The sequence below is a fragment of the Prorops nasuta genome, unplaced genomic scaffold (genome assembly GCF_024137725.1).
Source record: "Prorops nasuta isolate Cenicafe-Biocafe unplaced genomic scaffold, Cenicafe_Pnas_1.2 PNAS00010, whole genome shotgun sequence".
Classification (NCBI taxonomy): Eukaryota; Metazoa; Arthropoda; class Insecta; order Hymenoptera; family Bethylidae; genus Prorops; species Prorops nasuta.
In genome coordinates this window covers 5,904,194-5,920,464 of record NW_027116807.1, presented here as the reverse complement: position 1 = coordinate 5,920,464, position 16,271 = coordinate 5,904,194, and the positions used below count along the sequence as shown (strand labels likewise).

Sequence of the window (16,271 nt, the reverse complement as noted above, 5' to 3'; positions counted from 1 at the left end):
AATAATATTAAAAGCATCAAATCAAAATGGTGCATTTAAATTGTCGAATAGCTAACGAAATTCTGCTTGCCTTTTTTTTGCGCACAATTTCCAGGAACGAGTAGGAATTGTCATTCAACGCGCGGTGCTTCCTGGTATAAAGCATGCGCGCGCTCCTGCTTATTTAATTCGCTCACATTGTTACCCTAAGAATTATATCACATTTATTAGGAAAAATACTGTAAAATCAATTTAAAAATTCCATTAGATCATATCGATCAAAAGATTAAATTAATGTTGATGTCCTAACATCATAGTAAAAGTTCATCTTTTTGAGCGGCTACGGCGAGTGAAGAAAATAATGAAAATGCAGGCAGCCCTTTGAATAGAAATAGAAATTCGTAGATATTTATGCGGCGAGCATCCGGAGAATGTGACATTTAAGCCCCGCTGCACGTGCCAGCTCGAGTATGTAATGAAATACCAGCATTGGGAGTTGGAAATAATTACAAATCCACACTTTATTACGAGGAATTCAATTTTATCCAATTATCTCAAACTGCAAAAAATTACTTCTCGAATTCTTTAAAAAATCAATAAATTTCTGATATTTTTAGGTTATCAAGTTATGTATCAAGTTTTAGCATGAATAAAAGTCAGTAAGAAATGATATTTGTGACAAAAATGTTAAGATTGATTAAAAAAAATTGAAAATTGTTAAAACTAATCGTTGGTCGGTAATTGGAGAGAGAGAAAAAAATTTCCACGAGAGTTGAGATAGGTGATGAGTGAGAAGTTCGTCGCACCTGGCGTTAGATGGCGGATGAGCAAGATGGCGAAAGAAGCGCGAAAACTGGCACCTCGCGATTTCGCATGGTCGTTTATTCCTTGAGCGAGTTAGCCGAGAGTCAGAAATGGATTGTCGCGTTGGTTAGGGTCGGAGCGAGAAGGTCCGAACCATTAAAGGCCGTCCATATGGCGACGTAGAGCCATGAGAGGACCTCGAGACCAATGGGGTTTCTTTGGCGCGTCACGTGACCCGACTAACGTATGAACAGAGCTTGATAGCCAGGTCGGCCGGTGCTGCTGTCGAACGATGCTAGCCGGTCGTGCGCCAGTCAGTTCCAGCCAGCTCGAATAATCGGCTGCGCCAGGTGGCCAGCTGGAGGAAACTCTCACGAGGAATTAAGGTGCCGCGTGTGGGTGAGAGTGAGGGACCAAAGTTTTATTCTCAGGTGTTCTCCAAAATGTCGTCCTTCAAGGGCGAGAAGGTGCCGTGTGCGAGGCTGTGCCACATCGTCAAGTGGGACGATTTCGACGGCTACGGATTCAATTTGCACGCGGAAAAGGGCAAGAACGGCCAGTTCATAGGCAAGGTCGACGACGGGTCACCGAGTCACGCTGCCGGATTGAGGCAGGGCGACCGGATCATTGAAGTGAACGAGATCAACATTGCAAACGAGACCCACAAACAGGTCGTGGAACGCATCAAGGCTTTCCCCAACGAGACCAAACTCCTCGTCGTGGACCAGGAGGCTGACGACTATTTCAAGGCCAACAACATCATCATCAAGGGCACCATGGCGAACGTCAAGGTGGTCAAGACTCCGGAAAAGAATCCAAATGCCGTCGAACACGAGGAACAATCCGATGGCAGCAACCTTTCGGTAGATGAGGTATCAACGCATCTTACTTTAGACTTACCTCTATCTCTTTATCACTCATTATCATTTTCTTATCAGTTTTATCGATTTAACACGTAACTTTTTCCCCTTGATACAACAATCAGAGAAAAATCTCCCGCTCTGGAGTCATCTGGTGTTTTGCATGGTGCGTTTCGTCAAATAAAGTGATTTTTCAGTCGATGATTGGTAGTCCTGAACCACTGCGACAGGGATCCACCTGTTGGACCCGACACTGACTCAACCGAGAGTAGAAAGCTTGTCTGGCGTATCTAATCGGCCATCGAATGATTATTCACGATCGTCCCGTGTCATCTCGATGATCCTTTGACAATAATTGAAATTCAATACGGATGACTAGTCGATTTATGTTTATCGCTGTTTACCTTTCTAATCTTTAATTCCCACTCTTTGTTGACCTACAGCTGTCGGTTTTTCATTTGGTATTGGTCACTCGATTATCCAATCGGAAAATCGCTCTTATAAATTTTATTTTCACAGACGACAGTGCTTTATTTAATTACATCTTCCGTCTTTCTCACCGTGAGTTGCTATAACAATAATAACACGTAGTGATTTTTCTTATCTCTGTCCAATCATTTTTTGCGCGAAAAGGGTAAAGATCGAGTTAACCTATATATGCGTACAGTATAAACTGACCAATAGGAGTGATCAACTACACTTTATTGTGTCAAATGCGATAATCCACAGCGTTATTACTCGGAAGGACTTGGAGGGAAACAAAAGTTAAACTCACCTTTCCCAGAAAATTGGGTTAATTCTTTTTTCTCATACCTCGCTGGAGTTTTTACGTCACGTGCAAGTGTTCCCTCGACATCTGTGTTTACTCCTCTCTCTCTCTCTCTTTCTATCTTTCTTTATAACTTGCGCGCACTCACGCTGCTTAAGAAAAAAAAACTTTATAGTTTTGCAACAAAGAGATTCGTGCGAAGCAAGCGTGTATGGAAATATCAAGAGATTTCTTTTGGCACTCACGTTTTTGTTCTGTCATTTTGATTAATACGACTTTTCTTGCTCGTACAATGACGATTTACTGAGATTCGTCTCTCTCACCTAGTGCAAAAAATATACACACCAGCAGTATTATTAAACCCAATAATAATTGCGTTTAATAATAAAGAAGAAGTTGGTATTAATAATAGCTGGATTTTTGCGCTCTATATCAAAATAACGTGACGTTCAGTCTGAAACATTTTCTGAATGGAATGTAAACAGGGGAATCTACGTTTTTCGGTACACGCAAAGTTACCACAAGAAATTGCTCTTTTACAACCAAAATACACTCACCTATTCCACTTATCTACATGTGATACATAATTGTATTTTGGTTCAAATTGGCTATAAAAGAACAATAATTTCTGGTAACTCTGGTTACACGTGCATCGTTCAGTTCTTTGTCTAAATAACGGCATGAGTCATCGAATTAATCGACCAACCAATTATTAGGACTCCCTTTGTCGAAAGTCTTCAAAAGTACCACTGCCCCTGTTTTGTACACAGTATCATTTAAAGTGGACTCGAGTTAAATCAGCGAACCCTATATGTGGCTCGATCAATTATCGAATGATCCTCATAATTTTAACGTTTTATTAATTATATATAATTATATCTTAAAATCAATCATTAACTTTATCGACTGTGGAATATGTAGACGGCTAGAAAAAATATATTACTCGCGTTTGGTCGTTTCTAGTATGCTAGCACCTGTTTATTTACATTTCAAAAAGAGACAGTTTTTTCTACGTTGTATATTCGTTACTTCCAGCAACTGGGAACTGCTACAACGATCATTCGTGCGTGCTATAAGCGAGATAGTAGTTTTATCGCAGTTTCCAGCGGTCTTGTGACAACATAGTTGCTTCTTTTGTTAAATTCAGCGTCAGTGGTTCTCAGCCTACACCCAAATAACTTCTGTCTATCAGAATCTCTCATGCAATATTTTTTTTTTTTCTACAGACCGTCGATATTCGTAATTTGTTTAACGTGACTGAAACACTAATTCGACCGGTTTGATGCATCGAGGAGGAAAAAAGGATTGCTTTACAGTAATGACTGAAAATAGTAGACGATGCCAGTTTTACGTTTCCGGTAATTTTCTTGCACCTAGCCGTATAATGGTCTTCCTTGTATCTGGTCAATTTCCTAGACTGATATAATATATTTATGCAGTGACGAATGATCTCAAAGATCTTAGACGTATATATATATATATATATAATTTTATATTAATTATAATTTTAAAACAGCTGTCGTAGGAATTACAGCATATTATATGTATACATTTAGTGGACCGGAAAGTAATGTCGTTTTTTTACACAATATTTACAACACAGAAACGACATTACTTTCCGGTTCACCAAATATATATAATCAACTTTATCCTTATGTTATCAAATCCATAGAAATCTTGTTTTTAACAACGATCGTTATTTATCACGATTAAATCGATGGCAAATTCTTCTAGAAATCAAACTGGTGGATCGCAATCGTCTTTTGATTCTCGGTGGAATTTCTTCAGGAATAGGCGGGGGGGGGGGGGAGGGTGAGGCGCGCTATCACTGCAGAAAGCCGTGCATTATCAATGAAATCTCGGTCGGGGGTAAACACTGAGCAACCGGAGAACGTCTACATTTTTTTTAAGCAAATTTCGCGATCGGGGCTTCGGATGAGACTGGAGAGTGACTCACCGGCTGAAACGAGCGACGATAAGGCGCTCATAATTAACGCAAATTCGTTACGAGCGCGCCCCTACTACTTTTAACAGTTTACTGGTTTTCCCAATAGAGTAATTTTCACACGCCGCGTTACGTCATTTTCGCCCGGATAATATCTCAAAGACTTTATAGCCTTGGAGTTATAGAGCCCGCAACAGCTTTGGATAATGTTTCTGCGCATTTTATCTAAACGCTTTATCTATATACCTTATTTACCTAACTTTCAAGATTTTTTTTGCAGACCAATCAATCTTGCAAAGATTTTTGTCTGCGGAGATTTCGATCCAGCTTAATTTGACCTATATGGATCGTTCGATTCTTACCGTTATAGTTTTGATCGATTGGTTCTTCCACGTTTTTGTTTTTCATGTGGTAATTTTTCATTGGTCCTACGGATTTTACAAATCTGCTGACTCATTTTAAGAGCGATTGTAAATAAATTTATAGCACTGAAATAATAGTGCACAGTGACTGATTTTGTTTTTTAATAACAATTTTTTACTCATGTTTATCGTTGAGAGATATGGATTGTTATGATTGCAATAATAATAATAATAATAATAATAATAAAATTTGTAAATAGAGCAAATAATTGTAAAATGACTGGAAATTTAGTATTTCAAATTGTGTGATAATTTGTACCATTAGTTAATGAAAATGAAGGTAAATAAATTTGATTTGTTTGATTATGTGAAAATAATAAAAGTCGATTTTTTATGTTTCATCGAACTGTTCGTGACCCATGAGTTGATTTAATTGATTTGCCATTCAACATTTAATCAAACTAGACGCACAAAGGCTCATGCACAGTCGCGTTTTCTGCTTCCTGAATTTGTTGACGCATTCGCAACGGTAAAGGTGAATCAGCGACGGCAATCTCAATTAAAATGATCTCATCGTTTTTTTTTGTTTACTTGGTTTCTGGAATCGAATTTTATTCCAGAAATTAGCAGAACTCGGCAGGGAAGCTGGGGAGTTTGCACAAAATTAGTATTAAGATTTTATTTTGGAATCGAAATGACCTTTGCATTTTTTGTTTACTTGATCTCTAAAGTTGAATTTTATTTCAGCGACTAAAAGAATTTAACAGGAAATTGGAGAGTTTTCTGTAAAAACTATTAAAATTTGAGTACTAGTTTTCAATAACGAAAATAAAGAATTCTCGTATATCGCGTTCATGTTTGAACTGAAATGACCTCAAGGTATTTTTTTACTCTGTTTTTGGGATCGAATTTTATTTCAGCGACTAACAGAACTCGACAAGGAAGAGAAGGACAGCTTGTGCAAAATAACTATAAAGATTTTATTTTCTAAGAAAAGAAGTACTACCATTAGTTTTTTAAGACTGCTATAACGAATCTGAAGAAGTTGCGCGTGTTCCGGTCGTTTATTGTCGTACCTGCTAAGCTCTTATCGAGCGAGTTAAAACGCGCCAAAACTAATTAACGAATCGCGTTGATCGATAGGAGTAGTATTGATTTCACTCGTCAAGTTAAAGCGGTTGGAGAGATAAGCAGCGATGGATTTGATGAAAAACAATTTAAAAAAAAATGTATTCGTTTAAAATAAAATAATTATTTAAAAATTATATGTATGTGTATTTGTCAGCTGTAAATAATAATAAATAAATTAATAAAGAGTTGAAAAAGAAAGAAATGGAAGGAGAGAGATAAAGAAGATAAAGTTTTATTTGTGTGTGTGTGTGTGTGTGTGTGACAGAGAAAGAGACAGTGATAAATGGGTCAGTGGTTATATTTTCCTAACTAGTACACTGGTGATTAAAGGAAATAGGTGGAGAGTCGATTAAGAGTCATTGATAAATTTTCGTGAAGAGGTAGGATCGAGTCTCGTGTCTGTTACGTAGCGATTACCTTGAAAGCGAATTGCACAATGCAAGTCGAGCCAGGCATGGCTGGACGGGGCACAGTCTCCCAATGCAATTAATAATAATCGTTCTTCGTTCATTCTGCCTCGCAAAACGCCGTCTGTTTCCTGCCGTGACCCCGATTAGGATCACGCAACAGCCCCACAGGATCTTCTTGCGCATCGCTCAAATCTGCTTTGTCAATATTTAACAAATCTAATAATGCTAAACGCGTTAGCAACTTGTGACCATTCAGATGAAATGACGTAGGATTTTTCTTATGGGAAAATCCAGTCTTTCTTTCTATCTTAAATTTTATAATCGCCAAAAGAAGTATTTAGACGGTTTATATTGATGTTTTAGACAGGATTTTATACTAGCGGTCTTTCTCGATTTTATCTGTATTTTTTGGTTAAATAAATTATTTATTTTAATTGTAAAATATAATAAAGAATTTTTGTGTACTCTGATGTGTTAATATAACTATTTTTATTCGCGTGTATCTATTATATAAATTTTCTTCTATTATTTTTTTTTCAATCAGAGCCATTACTCGGCGTACCATCAATGATAATCCTGTACAAGTTTTGAGCATTTGCACGATGCTAGATAGCAAGTGAAATATGCATAAGGAATTTTGCAATGTGACGAGCGTGATTTATGCGACATTTTATCGTTAACTTTATGATTCAAGCGTAAAGGAATTTTACACGTGTCTCATTATCCTGACGGTGAAAAAATTGTTTCTTATAAATCTTTTTTCACTTTCTAAATTATAATTAATTTTTTATTGGCTAACGGAAAATTTCCTTTTCAAGCTTATCAGTCTCGGGAAAGATACAATTAGTTTGATATATGATATAAAAGAAAAATAGTGGAGTTGATAGGGGATTTTTCGAAAATTTCGAGGTTAGAATTCGTTATTTTTGTATCATAGGTTTCGCGTTGAAATAACGAATTTTCGAGATTTATTTCAGTTGTTGGGGTTTGATTTTTGCAGAGATGATCACCTGGCGAATTTTATCGCTTGGTTGGATTTTACAAGCAGCGTTGGCTTGGGCAGGTCGGAGTTGGGAATTCTCGGCATGAAACCAAAAGCGCGCAACGCCATCTGTGTTTTTTTGTTGTTGTTGCTTCTCTCTTTCCCCTTTTTGTGAGTAGGGTCCAGTGGGAATATCCGCTGGTATAAGCGAGGAGGCAGCGATAGCCGACTAACATTATTTCGAAGGGATTTAAACGGTCCGCGGCCAGAGAAAACCGGTTTGCCCCGCGTGCACGACTCTATCGGGCCGGAATTCCTTTAAGTACCGTTCGAAATTGCATCAAGATCCAAGGTCATTAGTGGCTTTGGTGGAGATTTAGTAAATTTCACAGTCACCTGCCGGACCAGACGAAATCTTCCAGTCGTTCTCTCCAGCATTACGACTCAAAATCCGTTTGATGTTCCTCCTTTAATGCCGAATACTTTTTTCTCCCTGATGCTCGTCTGCCCTGCGCACTCGCTTTCTGCGCAGATCCGTTGCTCTTTTTGGATTCTGCGCAGATTTATCGTGCAGCTCGTCGAAAATATGCGCCGGTACTCGGGACAGAGCACTAAATAAGAGATAACCTAAAAACGAGAAAAATTCATAATCAAAACATGTATTCATTCATTTCAGTCCCTCTTCTATTCAAAACAAGATGTTTTCCAAGAATGACGGATGCTCGAGGGTTTATGTCGAATAAAGCAAAACAAACATTGTTGTTGGAACGACTTTTTTTCGTTTTACGATTTTGTTTATAGTTTTTAATTAGCGTCGCACGATTACCGGCTGGTATATTTATCGAGGAGTCTCGCTGTGGATGAAAGCGGAAAAGTGAACGTAAGCTAATCGACTGGGTCTGTGTCTACATTAGCTTCGAATGAAAAATATATTGGCCATGGAAACTCAAAGAAAAAGTGGCACGCCGGGGGACATTCGACCTTGGTGAAATACGCGATATGCATTGTCGTTGAATGGCCACCTTCAAGTGGGTCATTTTACAATGCTGCTGATACGTCGTATTGTCTCTTCACGAGATTTTCTCGCTTTCTTTCTCCACATCTTGACCAATCGGAGCAATGACACTCCGTCACCTCCACGCATAACCAAAAGAAATCTTCTCTACCATCCGCATCTTCGAGCTAATTAAAACTAGCAATGACAATTAATTTGCCCCCAGTGATTATCTTTTTTCCAATTTATCATTAATTGATATGAGCTTTCTTATTAATTAGGTTCATATCAGGTCTGAGTTATTTTTATCTTCAGTAAACTAATCGTTCCATAAAACTTGCAATGTTAATTAAATTGCAAATATATTAACTTTTTTTCCTCAATAACCTCATCCGCTAATATTTATCATTGATTATATTTTTTAATGACTATAATTCGTTAGACTGTATGTTAGGTTGGTTTTTTTGTAAATATAGTTTTAAGTAGGAAAAAACTAAAGACGATGATCTAACGAAGATAATCGATATTTCAGAATACGCAGAAATCGATCGGTTCGAACGACACATCTTACAGCGGCAGCACGGCTCCAGCGACGAAGGCGCCAACGACGGCCAGCGAGACGGAGAACGAGGAGGAGGGGAGTCGGGAGAACGGCAACGGCCTATCGAAGAGCAACCACGGGAACGGGAGCGTCAGCGCCAACAGTGAGCAGCGACCAGAACTAAATTTGAAAATGAGCGCCAAGGAACTCCGTGCCCAGCTGGCCGCGCGCAAGAAGTACGATCCCAAAAAGGAATCGATAGGCTTCAAGGACAAATTCGACATCGTCCAGAAGCTATAACCCAACAGCCATGAACAGCGTTCCCGAGGAATTCCCGGAAACCATCGAGTTTCTTCTTTTGGAGTCTTGCAGACTCCGGTGGTTTCCGGAAACTCATTGATTTAATTATTGGATTCTACGAAATTCCATGAAAACTTACAAAGTCACTTCCTGGAATTTTCCAAGTTTTCTATAAAACCAGACGTGAATGATTCGTGCCTTTATCAAATTTTAAGAGGATGACTAGCTTTAATTAGCAACTGGCTGTACCGATCCTGGATGACACCAACTCTGGTAACTTCCGGCGTGAGGAGAGAAAATTGTCGGACGATCTATGCTTAAAAATCATAAGAAAACAATTTTTTTAGTTGTTTTTTTATCCATAATTCTTTTGCCAATCGTCGACCAAAATCGGCACAGGCGAGCGCGTTTTTTCTTCATCCGATAATTTTCTTCCAAGAATAATGTTTCCAATTACTGTCATGAATGTAGATTAATCAGTAGTCGCGAATGCGTTCTAAAACCTTCTGGAGAACCGATAAAAGTATTGATAATCGATCATTGGAATAAGCGAACGTTTCTTTTTTTATAATTCCGACAAATTCTCTTCCAAGGATAATGGTCTAATTTAAGCGCAGAGAAATTATTAGCAATCGCTGGTACGAGTTTGTATAAGTCTTAAACCGGTCAAAGTTCGATTATCGAGCTTTGTAATAAGGCACCATGTATACAATTGGAGGGATAAGGAGTAAGATATGCGTGTAAACGTATGTGGCTTTTTATTGGTGCAAATCTGACAAATGTATGTAAAACATCATATATATTTTTCTGATTGTGTACATGGGCCTTCAACGAGGGTTCCTTTTACAAAACCGAAAAATTGTTTCCAATGGTAATTGTACCAATTATCAGTCGGTGCGCGAGGCGAATTAACAGTTGCAAGTGCGATCGAATATCTTTCTCTAAGAGCCAATGTAATAATTGTTAGTACGTGTCGAGGCCCGTCGTTTGTAATGTGTGCAAATGTATTCTTTACCAAGGATGAGTGTTGTAAGAAGCGCAATGAGCCGAGAAAACACGCATTGTCCTCGTAGATAGATCATTCTATGGTCTAGACGTGAAAATACCTATTAGTCAAGCAAGCAGTTTTTTATATTTTACGCTCATCGCATTTCCCCTGAATCGCGACTGACAGGATTGGCCAATGCGTTTTTAAAGCTTGGAAAATATGCAATTTATCAGAACTCCAAGGATCGGCTCAATCGAGCGTAGAAAGTCCGGTGCTGCTCAAAACTTTCCATTTTATATCTTACGTATCAATTAAAACTTATCAGAATTATCACGCGCTTCGATTATAGCTTCATGTTCTTTTTTTTAATTTTTCTAATTTTTGCCATTTTAATTATACGCGTTAGTGAACAATTTTTGTAAAATTGCAAGACCCTTCAGTTACTCACTGGATTCAGAAATTACGATCTAGACCAAATATAAAATATTCTATCGTATCTTATAGATCGTGTACTTAATTGATATGTTAATTATTTGTTTGTTAAACGTGTCGACTAATTCACTCGAGGTGATAGGAGTTCGATACGTGCGAGTAGAACTGCCAAGGCGATTTTCTCAGGAAATGGTTGACTTCATACGAGGACAGTTTTTTCCATTGCTCGATTTGGTCTTTCTGGTTTAGCTCCTGGAAAGTTAGGTATGTGCCTAACCGAACGTTGTTAAATATTACGACGACACATTACGCAACACTCAATTATCGCCATTACGTGCTCACCTGCTTCCTTCGGGTCCAACTTCTACTCACGCAGTATACTCGTATTTTGATCCGTTTTACGATTTTAACAATTCCTATTTGACTTAATATATCCAATTGTTTCATTTTTTGTTTAATGCGTTTTATTGTTCTGGCCAAACAATATCCTTTTTCTACAAACACACATACACACTTACTTTTTATCGTCAAGCTTTTTGAGATGTAAATAGACACGTACACGTATATATTATATATAAATAAATAAAATAAACTTACACTTGCACTCGGCCTACATAAAAACTTAGGAATACACGTGATGTAATTATCGCACACGCCGATGTTATTATGTAAGTTACAATATTGAACACACTTGCGTTAGAAAATAGTTTCCTCCTCCCTCCCTGTTTTCTTTTCTTTAAAGTAATGTGTATGTTGAACATGTACATATTCAGCTCATTAAAGCGTAATGATGGTTTAAATGATTGATGTTTGCTTTCAAAAGATACTAAACAAAACTTTTTTATTTTTTTGCCTTTAGCAACATTCAAAGGAGCGTTGACAGGTGGCGCCACGTGGTGAGAATTGGTATTAAAAAGTGGGAAGATTTCTACTTTAACGTTAAACTAAAATTAAAAAAAAATGTATTTTTTGATAAGTATTCTTTTGGAGTATGATTAAACCTGTAAGGAAAGATGTTATGTGAATGATTTGAGACAAATATAAGATATTTCTTATCGCTATTGATGTGTCTTTTCAATTTTTAAACGTATTTTTTTATATATTTGTTCGAGAAGAGATAAGGTGGGGATGGGAATTCAGAGGATTAATTGGAATTTTTCGATGGATTTCGGTGTCGCAATTGAGGAAAGTGTTGCATTGGTCTGTTTATTGCTGCGAGTTTGAGCTCTTCTTCTTGAATGACGGATGACGAAACGGCTCGGAGGGAGTTGGAAAGGGACAAGGTGGGTGAATCCCGTGTGAGTGAGAGAGCAAGTTAGGCGGACATATATGGTCGCGGTGTCCGAGAAGCTCTCAAATTACTCGACGGCGCTAACCGTTTTCACGATGATGCTTGCCCCCTCTTTCTCTAATCGTCTTCGCAAGTCTCGCCGGCCGACCGCCAAAAATATCGACGTTAGAGTGACAGAGACAGCTTCCCTAGCTTACGAGAAGATGGCGCGCGAAAACAAGATGGCCGCCAGTCCCTAAAACGTACAACTCCACGTCCCACGTTTGCCATCGAATTTACAGTTTTTACACGTTAATCGACGAGAAAATTCTTGTATCATCCATTTTTTCTAACCAACCATCCACGAAGTCTGTTTCAGGTGGCTGGTGAAACTAGCTGACAACGCTGGACGAGTCGCGTGGCACTTTTGGTGGGGATTCTTGTTATTTCGAGATTATTGGGGATCGTCTGTATTCTGAAATCATGCCGCACGATTGTCTCGTTCCTAATAAATATTTGTCGACATTTATCACGCTCATTATGACTATAAGCTCATTTTTTTTAATAAGAGAAATTCATAGAATCAAATAACGTGTATTTTGCACAAAATCTGACAAACGGAATTTACGAAATGTATCCATAGGTTTGTTTACTGTATAGTTCATAAGGTTTAAGGGTGCAAAAGACTAAAGTTTACAGTAATGATGTCATTAAAATATTTGTATCAAAAGTGCAACGTAATATGTAATATTAGTAAGAGAATGTGTTAAAGTTGTTGTACAAATATCGGTTTCACTGTAAGTTCGAATTTAAAGATCTTAAGGGTATGCCTCTATAGCGGTGACGTAACTACCATATTTACATTGGGATTCTGTGGAATAATTGTCACAATAGACTGAGCTTTCATATTTTTATTGGTAAATAATGGTTTGTACCTGTGTTCGTAACACCCTTAAAGCTCAAAGTTTGAATTTAAGGTCCATTGATGGAATTCCACTGTAATGACGTAATTACAGAATTTTAGCGGACGACAGTCCTTGCAAAAGTCGTAACGCTTCTCATTTGACAAACATCTGTGCCGATGTAAAAGCCTCGTTTATTGCGCTACATTCGGATTTAAGGGTCTAAGGATAGAATTTCTTTGCTAAAACATCGTTATACTGACACACTTAACGCGCGAAAACAGTCCTTGAGTTCTCTATGTAAAAAGAAAAGAAAACGTGGAGATAACGCTGGAAGTGATTTTCTATCCGAAAATGTTACTTTATCAACACCTCTGGGAAACCTCGTGGCAAAATAATTGGCAATGCTTCGTTTCTCCACGAATCTCAAGTACGATCTCGAAACTGACAGGATACGAGGTGGTACACTTCAGTTTCGTAAACATAACCTATAATTTTAATCCACCCACGCTCAACAATAATTTTACAATTTTCGTGAAATATTTTCGCTTGGCCATATCGAATTTCTGCAGCTAATTCTGGAAGCTACAACGAAACGAAGAAAGAGAATAATATCGACAGAAAGAGAGATAAATAGAGAAAAGGAGAAAGAGAGAGAGAGAACGCAAAAAAGACAAAGTAAGAGGACAAATATTATAGAAATTAAAAAAAAACACAATCAAAATCAAACATAAGACTAAAACGAGAAGGAGAAAAACAGAATTTTAGTTGGATAAAAAATAAAGAAATATATATATATATATATATATATATATATAAATCACAAAGATAATATTGCTCGTGCAATTTAATACGTTGTATCATCGACGATTGCCAAAATCATTTGACACATCGTTCACGGTTTGTTTTCCAACGAAACTCGCATAGATCACTGCTAAGACGAAGAAGAGGAGGGAGAAATTAGGTTATGTCTGCTCTGTTTGGAAAATCGATGAAATCGATTCGAGATTTATGCAGGGTCTTGAAACGCAAGAAACTGCGAAGTCACAGTGGATTCGTGCATTCGAATTTTTCTTAGAAGCAGTTGTTGATGAGGTTATAATTTAATCGTGACGAACCGCCGCCATTTTGATGAACGCTGGACATCTCCATTTGTGCTTTCTCCACGTCTCTTGTTAATGAAGCTGCCAGTCGTTGTTATGCGGGCCACTAAACTCTTTTGATTTATTGCGTCTGAGTCTTCCAAATGTCAGAATCAGTGATACTGAGAAAATCTCTACAGCTGTCTTTGCACCCTAGTGTGCTAAGAGGGCTTCCACGCGCATTGTTGAGTTATGTCGATCGAAATAGCGAGGATCGACCGTTTCGCGGAATAGAAATGGAACGGAGCGAACTGGAGTACGGTGAAAGCACTAGTCTAGCGAAAACGGACTAATTTGCTTGAGAAATTGTCTCGTTGGGGCGACACGAGATAATTTCAGAGATGGAACATGATTATTATAAGCTGAGCCTCACACGATTTTACGAATTTAACATTTAACGCTGCTAGCTGGAAGCAACGACACTATTAATCTGTTTCAAAGAAACGACAAAGTCAACGTTTAACAGATAGCTAGTAGATAATTATTAGATAATTTTCCAGATGAAACATATTTGTTATCAACTAACGATTTATCCAACACTTAAAACTGTTTTTAGAAAGCACAAATTAATATTTTCTGAAGAATCTTGAGGTCACGTTCACTAGATAATTATTAGATAATTTTTAGATAATTTCGAAGATTAGAGATAATAATAGTAAACAGTGAAATTGACCCCAATTTTCTTGAATGGTAATAATTATTCAATTCTGTAAAATAAGAAATAGATAAGGGTTGGGGGGGAGGGGAGTTGTTGGTCGTAGGATTTGAGAATCGGATCAGGGTGAGGTTAGGCTGTCGAAGGTGTAGCAGATTTGTTCATTTATCAGATTTTCCGCGAGCAAGTGGGCCCCCCCGAGTGGGCGACCGCCTCGGGTATATGGAACAGCCGGTCTAAACTTAGCTGCCGGTCCGTTCTGGAAATAGATATTATGAGTGCGAGGACAGAACGAGACACCGGCCTATTATGTTTGTTGCGTGCGTGAGCCGACTCGCGAAGAACGTTCAAGAATCTCAATATTTATTTCAATTTCATATCCTACAATCGGCTAGCCAATAATAATGTTTGACTACTTAAGCATCCACTAAATACCGCCGCCATTATTCTCATCCCCACTTCTTTTTCCACTCCAATCCTTAGCTCTTCATCGCGTCCGCTCTTGCAATCCTTTTCTACTAGATATTTTACACAATACGTTCTAGCGTTCGCAACTCTCTTTTTCTACTTAACGACACTCGTGTCGGATTTATTTCTGATTTTTCTACTTAAATTTTTACCTAATATTGTTTCTCGATGCTCCGTCGTAACAGCATTACTTTATCTGTACTTGACACTCTCTCTACTTGTCTTTCGAATGAACAGACGTCTTTTGTTTTGCACAAATTTTTTATCTACACTTATTTTCTTATAGTTTTTTTATTTGCGAAACTCGCACGATCCAAAAGTATTGTGTACCCACGGCGATAGAGTTCTTTCGCTTCACGGCGGACTCTAAAAACGCACGACGGACTAAAAATATTTCAAGCATAACCCGAGATACTCAGACGTGAGGAATATTTGGCCGGACAGCGAAAAACTCGCGGAAAACATCTAACGTTTCTATACAATGGCAAATACGTATCGTCGAGTGGCAGGTTGATAACAACAGTCATCCAACTATTACTCGCTTATACGCGTTAACGATAGGAAAATCGTTAAAGCTGCACCATAATATTAAAAAAAAACATTGATAATCTGCGCTATTTTTTTAATTACATTATTACACAACAATTTTCATGAAAACTAATATTGAAATAATTATTTCTCAGTTGTATGGTTGCACTAATTTGGAATTCAATAATTATTATAAATAATTAAAATGAATGATACAAGTATTTATATTATTTAAAAAATTACTGGGTTATTTTATTATTTAATATTTATTAAACTGTAAAGGTGGTTACATGATTTCTGGGTGAGGTACAAGTTACGACGAAGATGACTCAGCAATGAACAATAAATTATTAATAACAATCGGGATCGCGTTAGCAGAGAATTTTTGACATTGACTGCTAAAATGATGTACACCTCGACGAAAATACAGCTCGCCTTTGCATTCGGTTTATTTCTCCTCGTTAGCCGTTCAGATTTCGCGAGAAATTCCTTCATCCCGAATAAAAAAATAGCTTCGAGAAACTTGAGGAGATTTTATTTATTCAAGGATCGTTCAACAAACTTTATTCTCACCGAAGCGGAATTTGCGCAGAAATTTATTTGATCCATCGCTGATAGTTTTTATTAGCTTGCCTTTTTGAAGTACGACTCGGACATTGATTTATGGGACTCAGGTCTTTCGTGAAATTCTCCTACTGCAAAATTATCACGGACCAATGGTAATTGGTCCATTTTTAACCTTGAGGGACCGTTTGGTCCTTATGGACAAAAACATTACCGTAAAACCAGCATTGATTTGTGGTTTTGTA

At 37.8% G+C, this 16,271-nt stretch overlaps 1 protein-coding gene across 1 annotated transcript; it reads left to right on the top strand.

The window, feature by feature from the left end:
* The first annotated feature begins 1,074 nt into the window (after positions 1-1,074).
* Positions 1,075-11,297, top strand: LOC136776860 (Na(+)/H(+) exchange regulatory cofactor NHE-RF1). The gene is made up of 2 exons (XM_066732750.1): positions 1,075-1,655; positions 8,769-11,297. The coding sequence occupies exons 1-2, from the start codon at positions 1,227-1,229 to the stop codon at positions 9,075-9,077; spliced, it is 738 nt and encodes a 245-aa protein (XP_066588847.1). The 5' UTR covers positions 1,075-1,226; the 3' UTR covers positions 9,078-11,297.
* Positions 11,298-16,271: the final 4,974 nt, after the last annotated feature.

Bases quoted from the DNA above. Each gene is read 5' to 3' on its own strand.
- LOC136776860 (XM_066732750.1), top strand. From the start codon at position 1,227: ATGTCGTCCTTCAAGGGCGAGAAGGTGCCGTGTGCGAGGCTGTGCCAC. The intron at 1,656-8,768 runs GTATCAACGCAT...TCGATATTTCAG, and splicing joins GCAACCTTTCGGTAGATGAG to AATACGCAGAAATCGATCGG.